This window comes from Culicoides brevitarsis, chromosome 2 (genome assembly GCF_036172545.1).
Source record: "Culicoides brevitarsis isolate CSIRO-B50_1 chromosome 2, AGI_CSIRO_Cbre_v1, whole genome shotgun sequence".
Taxonomy (NCBI): domain Eukaryota; kingdom Metazoa; phylum Arthropoda; class Insecta; order Diptera; family Ceratopogonidae; genus Culicoides; species Culicoides brevitarsis.
In genome coordinates, this window is record NC_087086.1 from 649,059 (window position 1) to 662,068 (window position 13,010).

General features: G+C 31.9%; 1 protein-coding gene across 1 annotated transcript; it reads right to left on the reverse strand.

The window, feature by feature from the left end:
- Nucleotides 1-466: 466 nt before the first annotated feature.
- Nucleotides 467-7,266, reverse strand: LOC134832501 (potassium voltage-gated channel protein Shaw-like). Its single transcript, XM_063846551.1, has 8 exons — nt 7,155-7,266; nt 6,772-7,001; nt 5,828-5,945; nt 1,678-1,872; nt 1,403-1,624; nt 717-1,326; nt 540-659; nt 467-477 (listed from the first exon to the last, which is right to left on the reverse strand). Exons 2-8 carry the CDS (start codon nt 6,978-6,980, stop codon nt 467-469), a joined length of 1,485 nt encoding a protein of 494 aa, XP_063702621.1. The 5' UTR covers nt 6,981-7,001; nt 7,155-7,266.
- Nucleotides 7,267-13,010: the final 5,744 nt, after the last annotated feature.

Sequence of the window (13,010 nt, forward strand, 5' to 3'; positions counted from 1 at the left end):
TATTTCATGTTCTTTTTTTTCGTTTAACAAAGATAATTGCTTTCATAATATTAATTTGTATGCCTAAGTAGTAATAGAGGTTTAAGGAGTGTCAATTTGAATGACGCTGACATGACACTCTATGATGATGGACATTCAGAAATTTATTATTTATTATTCATTTACAATACATTAACTGGTGTTAGTCTCTTTTTTGTTCATTTTTATCTTTTCTAAATTTGTTTTATAAATATTTCTAACAGAAATTGTAACTTTAACAACGAAATGCTATTTATTTATTACAAGATTTTATTAATAGGTAATAAAATTTAATATATAAAATTTATTTGTTTTTATGTATAATACATTTGTGATTATTATCATTTTTCATTTTTATTTTAAATTTATTATTATAAATATTTTTAGATTATTATTATTTATTTTAAACATTGTAACAACTATGGTCGTCTTCGTGATGATGATTATTTCACAAAAAATCTAAAAAATGTTAAATTTATTATTTTTTTACATCAAAATTTAAGAAAAACTTATTGACTTACCCATTTTGGGACCCGATGGTTTATTGGCATTCATTCTTTTGATTGCATTATCCATACTCGCGGTGCTCGGTGCATTTGATGATGGCAATTTTCCGCTTCCGGCATTTGGTCCTGTTTGACCTAAAATAATTAAATGTAAGAAAATTGTGTCTTGAACAAATGCAAATATCAATTTACCCGGAATTCTTGGAGGAATTGGTCTCAATTGTTCGACAGGCAGAACACGTCGTCGTTTTTTCGGTAATTTTGCTCTTGCTTGCGTGTGCGAATAGTACATCGTGAAGTTACTAACGATAACGGGAACGGGTAATGCGATCGTCAATACGCCTGCCAATGCACACAATGCTCCGACAAACATTCCAACGTACGTTTTGGGCGTCATGTCGCCATATCCGACAGTTGTCATCGTTACGAGAGCCCACCAAAGCCCCAATGGTATACTATTAAAATCGTTATGCGGATTCGTTTGGATGCGTTCCGCATAATAAACTAAACTAGCGAATATAACGATACCTAAGACTAAGAAAAAGACGAGAAGAGTGAGTTCCTTTGCGGATGCACGGAAAGTTTGCACGAGAATTTTCAAGCCCGACGAATGGCGTGTGAGCTTAAACAATCGCATGATACGAATAATGGAGAAAAACTCCAATATATCGGCATTCTCGAGATGCGACGCAAACTTTTGCAATATCAAGTCAATGAAGAAACTCATTGTTGCAATGTAATCAATTATGTTCACTGAAGCTATGATAAATTTTAATTTATTTGGTGATGATATAAAGCGTATCTGCAAATACAATAAAACATGGATAAAAATGTAAATTGAATTTCGATGCAATATGCGCATCGACAGCAACACTTACCAGAATTTCAAATGTAAACCATGCATTACAAAAACATTCAATGTAAAAAAAGGCGACATGGGCATTCGTTTGTGTCTTATCCAACACCCATGCAGTGTTATTTGTAGTTGCTGATTTTACAGTTATGTTTCTTATGAGGGGAACCCGCATATCTGGATGTGTCTTCAAACAGAATGATATGATTGAGACGCAGATGAAAAATACTGATATAATACCAATTATCTGTAAAATGCAAAATAAATAAATGAAATCCATCTAACAATGAAAATACGAACCTTTGCCGCATTTGAACTGTATGGCTCGTCAAATAACGACCAAATTTGGGGTTTTACATGTTGCCACCAACTAACTTTCCCCTTGATATAGGCATCTTCGAATCCAAATTTCTTGGCAGTTTCCTCCTCCGACGGCTTTTCAGTGTCTAAATCTAATCTATCTAATACAGCTAATGTTTCCTGCGTATTTCGATGCTGTGAAGTGAAAAAGAAAAGTGAAAAATTTATTGATCAAAATTTGTCCTTGTATTAAAATGCAATGCAAATTTTCTTTATATTTTGTGTATGTTTGTCATAAATCTTTTATTAAATCGTGTCTAGACGACAATATTGTTTATTTATTTTATTTAGCAACATACTTGTAGGTTAGTGTGTGACATATGTCTGCAAAAAACAAAAGCCTTGTATTGTTTTACAAATTTAATTTTTTTGTTTTCGTTTTATTGTTCAGCAGAAAACGTTTAAAAGGTGTGACTCGACCTTTTTTCCCAATTAAAGCGAAAATCTACATTTATTATGCACCTTTTGTGCCATTTGAAAGTCATTTATTTTCGAAACCGAAATTCGTAATCGTTCAAGTTTTCATCAAACATGGACTCGCCTGATCATCAAGTAAACTATCAACTAGTTGGTAAAACCTTGAGCTCGTAATCAATCAATATACAAGTTTTTGTAAGAAGTATGAAGCTCCGTGTTGGGGAGAAATAAACAAATTCAATCTCTGTCTAATGACGAATAATTTATTCAAACGTGTACCGTAAAGGTAGCATTTTTGTTGTCGAAGGTCCGGTAGATTTCTCAAGAAAAAAAGGCCATGAAACACGGCAATAAACTACCTGCTGCTTTTGCAGATTTTCTTTTTCTTTGCCTTTTTTCGGTTTCATTTCCATTTTTTATAAGAAGACGATGTGATTGGCATCATGTTTGTTTGTTGCTTTTCTTTTGCCAAAAGAAAACTCTCTTTTTATCGCTCTGAATTGAATACCAAATCATCGTTCAGGAAAGAAATTCTTTCAAGTCTTTCATTCATTAATATTTGTCATGGTTGTATTATTAAGTGACATGGGCGGGTTTTCAAATGAGCTTCATATATAGCACAAGTACGTGATTAATCATATTAAATTTTTGTCATAAGCTCTTCTTTCTCTCATTTTCCTCACTTCTAAAGCTAAAATTATGCGTTATGAGCGAATATACGCCTCATAGTTGTAATTTCTGTTTTATTTTATCATTTCATTATTATAGTTCAGTGCGGAAATGTGAGGAGCGAAACTTTTCAACATAATCTCGATTATGATTCGCATGGGGATTAAAAATTAGTGTGTGTGTGTGAAGAAATGTTTTCACTGCGATAGCGACAATTTTCGTAATTTTAAAGGAATTTTCATAATATTCAATGATATCATGGAAAAAGTCGTTTCTTAAAGCCACAAAAAGTTAAATTGTCTGAAAAACTCACTAAATCAAACTTTTCCGCATTTATTATTCAAATTCCGAACTACTATACATTTTCGGTTTCAATTTCTTACACACAATCCAAAAAAAAAAGACCGCCAACCAACTTTTCCAACCAACTATAATAATAATAATGAGTCTTTTTCTCCATCATAGGAGAAGAATAAGTAAAAAATAAATCCGAAAAAAGTGATTCATTGCTACTCATCCTGATGATGATGATACTTTTTATTTAAATACACAACATTGAGACCATTTTCTCCATATTTCATTCATTGCTGCTTGCCTTTCTCTTCTTCTCAATTTAAGTCGCATGATTTATGATCGATATTTGCTGTACAAGCATCACGGGCAAAGGCAAGAAAAGAAATAGGACGACGAAAACGAAGAAGAACAGAAAAAGGTCCTACTAATATCGGATTTAAATAAATATCCTTAACATTTTGTATTTTTATTATTTTTGGCGATTTTTCGCTCATTTTCTATCAGAAAAAATGTCATTGTTAATGTTTCGCTTTCGTTTCCGTATTCGATTGTTAAGAACCCTAAACACTTGGTCCCCTTTTTAAGAATAGATTTAAATGGAAAATGAGTTTTCAATTCTTACAAATTTAAGTTGTCGATTAATAAGAGGGTTGAGATTCGCAAAGCGCCCTTAATATCGTTTCCTATCATCCGTTAAAACGACTCAAGCGGAATAAATTAAATCTCTGCTTTTAACAAAAGCTTCTTCCTTCGCACTCTTTCTTTTTGCATGCCTAATAATAAACTACATTTTTTATATAAATATCACTCATTGAATTAAGAGAACATAAAAAAATGTTGAGAAGAAATTTTTTTAAAGAAATATTTATTTATTTTTCTACTTGAGTGAATTTCTTTCACTCGCTCCATTTTGCCTCAGATCTTACTCAATTCACTTCAAACATTCAACAACTCTTTTTTTTTGTATGCGTCGTACCTTGCAAGGTATGTACATAAAATATGCAAATTCTGTTTCCCGTTTTTTTTTTCATTTCAAAAAGTCATTTTGTCTGTATCCGACGGGAAGCACAACAAAGTTTCATGAAATATTTTTTTTAATTAAAAGGCAGAAAACTATTCGAATCAATCATGATAATTGAAATAGAAAATAAAATACAGTTGAGTCTCGTTCTCTTCCTGTGAGTTTGTGTGTTTTTGATCTAAACGAACTCGGCAACATTGAAACAACTTTATTTGCTGTCCAAAAACCAAGGCAAAATTGAAATAGTTGAATCATTGCTGCGTTCATACATTTTTGCAACAAACAATGGTATGGCAATGAAAAGTGACTTCATGATTTAACACAAACTAAGCTGCTCGAAACATTAAATAAAGATAAAATGTGTAATGAGAATGGATGTGATTTTGCATTTTACATTTTCATTTTCCTTACTCGTTCCTCACATGTTTTGGTGCAATACATACGAGCAGAAAGATAAGAAGAAAATATATTTTTTATTAAAAAAATTTCAGACCATATATTTTAAAGATAAAAGCCGGAAAAGAAAGTCATCAGAAATGAAACTGAGTAAGACATTTCATTTAAAGAGACTTTAAAATTTTCCCTTCTTTCTGAGAAAAAAAATATGTAAAATTAAAAACTTTGAGATATTTGATTTTTTCCTTTCAACAATACATTTTTTTTTCGAGAGTTAATATTCCGAATGCCATAACAAATTTTGTATTGTCTGCGATGCCATCCGTTTTTTCTTTTCTCCGAGTACCCAAAATATTATAGATTTTCCTTTTTCACACCATCATGATCATGCTGATGAAGATGATTGAAAACCCGAGAATGAATAAAATTTGTCCCTGTTTTCCATTTCATTTGTGTTCGTGTTTTCTTTTACTTTTTTTTCCATACAACGAAACAAAATATAAAACATGGGGATGTCATTTTATCATTGACATTTTTTTCACTTCTGCGCTTCTTTTTGGTTTGCTTATCAAAATAAATTTTTATTCCATTTTTTTTTTGCCTCTTGCAACCATCCAACGCAATGATACATAAATATTATTTGTTTGTTTGTCTTTTTCTCCTCGACTGCTTATGCTTTCTTGTATATAATAAAGAAAAAGTTGAGTTCATACAAAAAAGGAGTACAAAAGCAATGCTCTATATTTTTATGCTGATTCTTCGTGTTTATATAGAATATTTTTTTTAGTGAGAGTGTGTGTCAAAGACAAACTTGCAGATAAAAGAAAATGAATTTTTTGTTGATATTTCAACACACGAATGAATGAATGATGACTGAGAGCGCGTTGTACCAGACATTTTGAGCCTCAAGTCATCTCTTTTGTGTCACAGAAGTTTCTTCTCTTTTTTTCATTATCCACAGACTTTTCATGTTTACTTTGACTTTGGGCAGTTATTGCGACAACTTGAACATTTTCGTATATGTAGTTTAATGAAGAGAAAGAAAAACGCTCTTTGTGACGAATTAAATGCGATATTTAACCGAAAATATCGTAAAACGAGACTAAGCTCGGCTTAAATAGATCATCATCGCAAAATAGAAAGAAAAACAACCCAAGGCGTATTTATTCGGACTCACAAAATGAGTCTACGAACAGCACGAATGACTGTTTTTCTTTGTTCTTAAATAAAATATCCAAATGACACGCACCTAATATTGGTATAAATTTGGAAAAATAAAAATAAAAAACTCACCTGAGTGTATGTCATCCAACAACATGGTTCAACTTGATTCGAATCCAAACCCCAAAATGCAAGTTCTTCTTCAAATAATGGTCCACAAACATCAGTTGGGTAGTGTAATTTTCCAGTTCTATTTCGTAAATGAGAGAGAGAAAAAAAATGTTGGATCATAAATAAGTAATTATCTTAATTTATATTTGTTTCTTTATTTGTTGTTGTTGTGTGTGGTTGGCTGATGGCGGAGTAATAAAATAATAATCCTCTATGGTGCGCAATAAATTATAAAAAAAATATTATATGTACAGAAAAATCCACACAATTACATTTTTTGCCATTCGAAATCGTTTTTAAACATGAACAAATGTCCTAATTCATCGCAAATGAGGATAAAATTACGTTACGACGGGAATGAGAGTTGAATCAAAATGAGCGAAAAATGTATTAAAAAAGAAAATAAAAAAAATGTTCATATATCAACATCCGGTGTCAAGAGAGACGACTAAAAAAACCAATATAATTTTTTTCATGCCATCAATTGGGAATAAACGTTACGGAGTGTTGTGATAAATTAAATGAAAATATAAAAGTGACGTCACTTCAGGTAATTCTTTTATTTATTTTTCTTTTTTTTTGTCGTACATCACGCAGAAGAGCGCTAAAAGAAGTAGAAGAAAAGCTTCACACTCAATATTTCACTATTAAATGTGTTTTTATTTATTTTTTTTGGTAACTGAAGCGACAGAGCGACACATAAACACCGAAAATGAAATGGAACGAGATAAAACAGACAAGACAGTGCGATAAATAAATTGAATTATGGTATTTTTTGGCAATGGATTGGATATTAGCGGAATATTGGACAAAAATGTTTGTCGTGTGTAACGAAAAAAAAAAAACAGAAGTGAATGTATCTTAATAAGATTTATCAAAAAGATTTGTGTTGTGACAGCGCTTACCTATAATAATTAAGCACTTGAGCAAAGACGCCGGGATGTCGATCGAAAAAATACTCATTTAGGATCGGATCGTAGTTGCCAAGTGCTTCGGTGAGTCGCGATAATCGCGTTGCCGGAATTTTCTTGAGCGTCGCTTTGTATGTTTCGTGTCGGATGCCTCCTACATTGAGCACCACACGGTTCTCCGCATCCATATTTAGGAGATTCATGTTTGTTTTTGATTTATTTGTCTGAAATGGAAGAGTTATGTGTGTTTAACGAGAGGAAAAGGTTGTTCCGAGACAAGCAATTTATTGAAACATGTTGAGTTAATTGTGCTGAAATGCTTGTCTTGCAACATTTTTGATTAATATCAACTTGACCATAAAAAAAATAATTGCTACCTTGTTTGTTTTTAATATTCTTCCACTCTATTATCTCTCTCTCTCTCTTTTTTGGTTTATATTGTTATTATATATTATTTCGACTAACAACACGAAGAATAATATTATTTTTTGTCCTTAAGAAATATTTAACTAGAAACCGATTTTGATGATCCTCCGTTTTGTTTATTTTCTTTTTTTTTTCTTTATTGTTTGTGAATATAATTTACTTTTTCTTTTTTTTTCTATTTATATTTGCGAGATATTGTTCACTTTCTTGTCGATAATTTATTAGCAGCAAAAACTACTATTTGAAGTAGCGATAGCAGCAGCTGTCCATAGCAACAACATTACAAGCATTTTGTGTTACGACGATAATTTATAACATTCCATTTCGTTTTTTCTGTAATCGTAATGTCGACGTTCTTGCAAGCAATAGTAAATGTCATAGTAAGTGAAGATCTCCATGGTTGAAAGAAGTTTTTTTTTGTTGTTGCCTGCAAGTAAAAGGAAAAATCATTGTTAGAAACTTTTCGTGTCTTTAATTGTTATTGTATATTTATTTTCATAAAATGAAATGAAAAATAATTTTGTTCGTTCATGCCTTTTTTTTCATTTTTGCTTCAAATTAGGTCACTCACATGAAATACATGAAAGAAAACTTTGCACATGATTGTTTGTAATTATTGCTGATACGTGCCTCCATCGTAATCGTTTCAATTTTCATTATATTTTAACGTTCACTCACAGCAGATTCAACTGTGTCACTTAACCAGCTTGTTTCTGTCTAACTTTTTCTTTGAGCAATGCTCTTTCAAGTTTTGAAAAGAAAAATTCTGGGCACAACAATTTATTATTACAGAGTTGCATTTTTTTTTCTAAATGTAATTACCGTGGTTGTCGCTATATTATCGTTGTTGAAGCAAGAACAACGTTCGGTCGATAACAGGTCATATTTTACAACACAGGCTGGAATTTATGGGCATGCAACACACACACACAAAATAATTTACCCATTTAATGACCAGAAAATAAATATTTTTCGTTGTAAGGGGAGAGCGCAACAATTTTATATTTTTTATAATAGCCGCCTTTTTTAAAAGCAGTTATTAATGTTAGTTATTATAGTTAAATTACACAAAAAAAAAGTACAACAGCGTTTCATTATTTTACTCATAGTCTGATGTTGCGCCATCCATGTTGGTTGAAATCTGATCCATCAGTCATTCAAAACAGAAGAGAACGAGACAAAAAATAATGATTAATAATACTTTACTCCTTTTTCCCTTTTGTTTTGCTCGTTTGTTTGGCGCACATCTGCTAAATATTATTAAATACGCCGCCATTCCAAGTCCATTAAAGTCATTTTGTGTGCGAGTGTCAACAAAAATTTGACGGAAGAGAATATTTGAGATACTTAAATCGTCATTCACAAGGCGACACATCCTTCAATGTGTGCGAAAGGAACGTTCCTTTTCCAAAATCATCATTTTGGGGTGATTTATGATCGTCAGTTGGTTCATGATGAGGATTTAAATGACTTACCAAACATCAGGCGTCTCCATTTTCGAACATTTTTTCGGGCGATTCAGAGAAAAAGTCGTTTTTCATAATAACGATAACTTTTTAGCACTTTTTTTGTCATCGTCAAAATGGCACGCACACACTCCAAACATTAATTTAAGCCAACGAGAGTTAAATATCGCCGCTGTATAACAACTACTTAGCATTAGCACTCGGGAAATAAGATTCAAAGAAGATTTGCTCTCTACGCATGTTTTGTGAAATCCCTGTGAAGAGAAAAATTGGCGACACGCGTTCTTTTTCTTCTATTTGTATTCAAGCGAGGAGCGAAGAAAAGAAGCAATGGCAAAAAAATGCGAATGGGAAATAAATTTAAGAGGAAATGTACTTTCCTGATTGATGATCATTATACGGGAAATAAGTGTGTCGGAAGGCGCAACAGTAACGATTTTTTTTGTTTTAATGAGACCGAAACACAAGTCTTATTAACTTCTTTTGGCGTTCAATGTATCTTCGCTCTGCATTGGAGTGCAAACGACAAAATTTATACGTGAGGAAAAACCAGCTGTTACTTTTCATTTCGTTCATCGTCATGTCGTTCTTGTTGTCCCTCAACATGCCGCATGCAGTTTATGCCGATAGCTTGCCTTTTGGCAATGAAATTAAATTATACAACAGTTTTTCTCTCTCTCTCGTTTTTTTTTCTCGACAATTTTTTCTGGCAGTAATTCTATATTAAATTAGTCAACATGGATGCCATCAACAATAATGGACTTGACTGCTGCTTTTTCGTCGGATAAGAAGCGATAAAAGAAAGTTTTGATTGAAATCGATTACTAACTTTTCCCTGAAAGCAACGATGGGATTACAAAACAAAACAAAAACAAAAAAAAAAGAAATTTAAAATGATTAGCAGATATAAATTTAATCAATTAAATCCCCTTCCCTCCGTTTTTACGATTTTCTCAGCTAATGATCAAATTTGGCACAGATTTTAAAGTAATTTTAAAATGTTTATCCTTCAACCCCTCGTTCCTATAGAAAAAAAAATGCAAAGCTAAATGATTATAATCACAAGTTTGCACACTCTGAATTTTATTTCCTTCTGCAAACGAGTGTCCTTTTTGCTTTACGTGATCCGTTATAAACTCACCTTTAAATGGTGACGATGATGATGATGATAAATAAAAGAAAGACGGAAGTTGAAGAAATAAATTTTAATCGTTTTTTCGTATTTATGCAAACAACACTGAGACACGACAGCGAACAACCGGATTACTTAATTCCTAAACGGATTTATTTCAGTCGCAAGTGTTTTCTGTGTTATTAATTAACATTTTAATTTTATTTGTAGCGAAAATTGTTTCTGTTTGACTTTTGAAAGTGTTGGATATCAAACTTTGCGACTTTTCAAGATGTATTAATTCGTTATTTTGAAAATTTTTTTATTTTTTTATATTTTTTGGAAATTTGACAAAAATTGATTTTTTTTTGTCGCACTGAAACTCAAAAGAGACATTATGTCAATTTCGTTAACTGTTTTTGTAAATTACCCTGAAAATGGGTTAAATATTGCCTTGTTCTACTTTTACTTTCCCAACTTACTTTCTCGTAAAAAGGAAAACTTTTCAAAATTTAATAAATTTATTCAAAATGCACCTGCAAGTAGTATATGCAAAACGTTGTTGCTTTCTTTGCCTCGTGCAGAAACCCATCAATAAGTGGTATTAAAACTTTTTTATTTTCTTGTTCCCTCGTTTTTTTCTTACAATCCTCTGTGTAAAGAAAAAAAAAAGTTGCAAATTAAAATAAAAGTTGATAGTAAGCTATGAACTGACGATAACAGCAGCAGAAAGCAAAGTACAAAAATTTCAATTAAAGTTGAGAAGAAGAGTGAGAAGAATGATTAGCGATAAGTGAAGGGAAGGCTGACGGTATTATTTTTCAATCTATATTGATTTGATATTAATTGGTTGGTAAAGGAAAATAAAGTAGAAATAAGTCAGCGCGGTTTTGTACTTTTCTCTTGTGTTGATAAATGAGTCACGCAAACTGAATTCACTAACAAGACAAATACGAGGCGTCTCCATTTAATTTCTGACACTTTTTCACATCTATCTCACTTTTCAGTTGACTTCCGATTCATTCATAAAACTTTTTTTTTATCAACATCTGCCTTGCCATTGATTCAGTTTGTTTTTCCTTTTTGTCTCGTTTTCATCATCATTCTTCATTCATTCGGCACTCGACATTGTCAAAAAAATTTTATTGATTTTTCTTTAGAAATTTGTGTCTCTTTTGTTGCGAAACTTGTCTTCATCCGAAAATTTTCCATTAGACGAGAAAATTTACGAGATTTAATGAAACATAAAATGAAAGCCAAATTTACTGCTTTTTATGTTCTCGTTCACGTTACGCAAAAGTCGAATAAGCGAGCGGATGAAAACGACACACACACACACACAGAATAATTACTCTAATAATGATAAAATACTTTTTTTTGTGTGTGATGATGATAGTTGCTTTTGTTTGTTGCTCTTTGGGTCACGACGCGTTCAATATTTCAGTTGGGCGAATATTTCAGTGCATTGTGCGATTCATTTAAATTCCTCCATGGTAAATTTAATGCAACCTAATCGTTTTATCTTTGTTTGAGCCAGTTATGTTATGTTTTGCATTTAAAAAGCTTCATTCTTTAAACCAACGCAGTCCCTCTCGCTCGCCGAACAATGAACGGATTTAATCCTTTTGTAAATGTTTGTGAATGCCGACTCACCCAGAGGATAGTTTAGAATTTATTTACTCTAAAATTTAAAAGGGGATTAAGGTGTATGTGTGAAATGGTTTTTTTTTCTCCAACACTGCTTGCTTTAATAACAATATAATGGAAAAATGTTGAGTCAGTCTTCGGTTCGTTAGTGTAAAAATTAATGACCGTGAAATGGACAAAATCTTGCCTGCGGTTGAGAGATTTACTATCTCACATCCCCAAAAGATGGAACACAACATTGATTAAATACACTTAAGATTCTTTTTTACTCGAGAGAAGACAAAAGATCGCCTCAAGTCGTGTGCGTTTGTTGTTCAATGTCATCACAATCGAGGATCATTTGTCCTTTTTATTTATTTTTATCGGTTAACTGAAACGAGCACACAAAAACATGCCATAAATATCATGATGCATGAAATCTAATGTAACGGCATAAAGCACATCATAAAAGAACATACAAAAAATGTCAAAAAGGGAGGATTGTTTTATTTATACGTGTTCATCACATTTATAATGCTCTCTTACAGACACTCTCATCGCGAAACGAGCACCAACAACGAAACACTTCTTATCGATTTCTTCTTTTTATTACCGAATATCTTATGTTTTATTCAATATACGAGCGAGAGAGGATACAATGACATTACGGGAGTAGATTTCGGCTGAAAGTGAATGGAACATGTGACTTTCGAGATAATTTGCGTGCGGATTTTTAACGCCTGTAGGAGAAATTTTATTTTTTTGAATTACCAAACAGAAATAAACCAACCACGTTGACACAATTTATTACTTGACGAAAAAACATTGAAACGCACTTTTTATTACAAAAACAAAAAATAAAATTTATAACAAAAAAAAAAACATAACAAAGTTACACAAGAGACACACACAGAAAAAAAAGACAAAGAGAGTCGAGATTGTTGTAACCCCAAAACGAATGTTATAAACGTAAAATACATATTTTTATCTGAGTCTCGCTTTTTTACTGTATTGTTCGAATGAAACAACTTCAGTTTCCCTTTTTTTCGTTCATGTAACAATTTATCCAACGAAAACGAATGAACGAATGCCAATGAAGTAAAAGGTTTTTTTTTGTTTTGTCTTGTGATGGAAAAGCGTGTTGAAAAAAATGTGTGTAGGAGACATCGAACTAAATAAATAACAAAATACTTATTGAAATTCAATGTTTCTTATGTAACTGAGGTGATGGTTACAAATCGTTGTTGTTTCTGGTTTGGCAGAAAAAAGTCACTTTTTCTCGGAGGCATTTATAACACAAAAAAGAGGGAGTAAGTAACGTTGAAAATGGCAAAAGAAAAGAAAAGAATGAAGGTTGACTGAATAAAAGAAATAAAAAGGTATGAGCAATATCAATTATTAAAAGGTATCATTTTCGGTGCTTTGTTTGATGAATTTTTAATGAGAGCACACAGCAGGGAAAATAAACAAAAGAAGATAGTTTGACAGATTATCGGTGAATATTTGATTGCCTTTTCGAAAGTCGACATGCGAGCCCACACGCTCATCTAAAAATCCTCTAACAATCCAATTTAGTGTTAGAAATTAGTTCAAACACGGACGAA

Coding starts and splice junctions, on each gene's coding strand:
- LOC134832501 (XM_063846551.1), bottom strand. CDS start 6,980: ATGAATCTCCTAAATATGGATGCGGAGAACCGTGTGGTGCTCAATGTA. Junction 1,873..5,827: donor GTTGGATGACATACACTCAG/GTGAGTTTTTTA, acceptor TTCACTTCACAG/CATCGAAATACGCAGGAAAC. Junction 1,327..1,402: donor GGTTTACATTTGAAATTCTG/GTAAGTGTTGCT, acceptor TTGTATTTGCAG/ATACGCTTTATATCATCACC.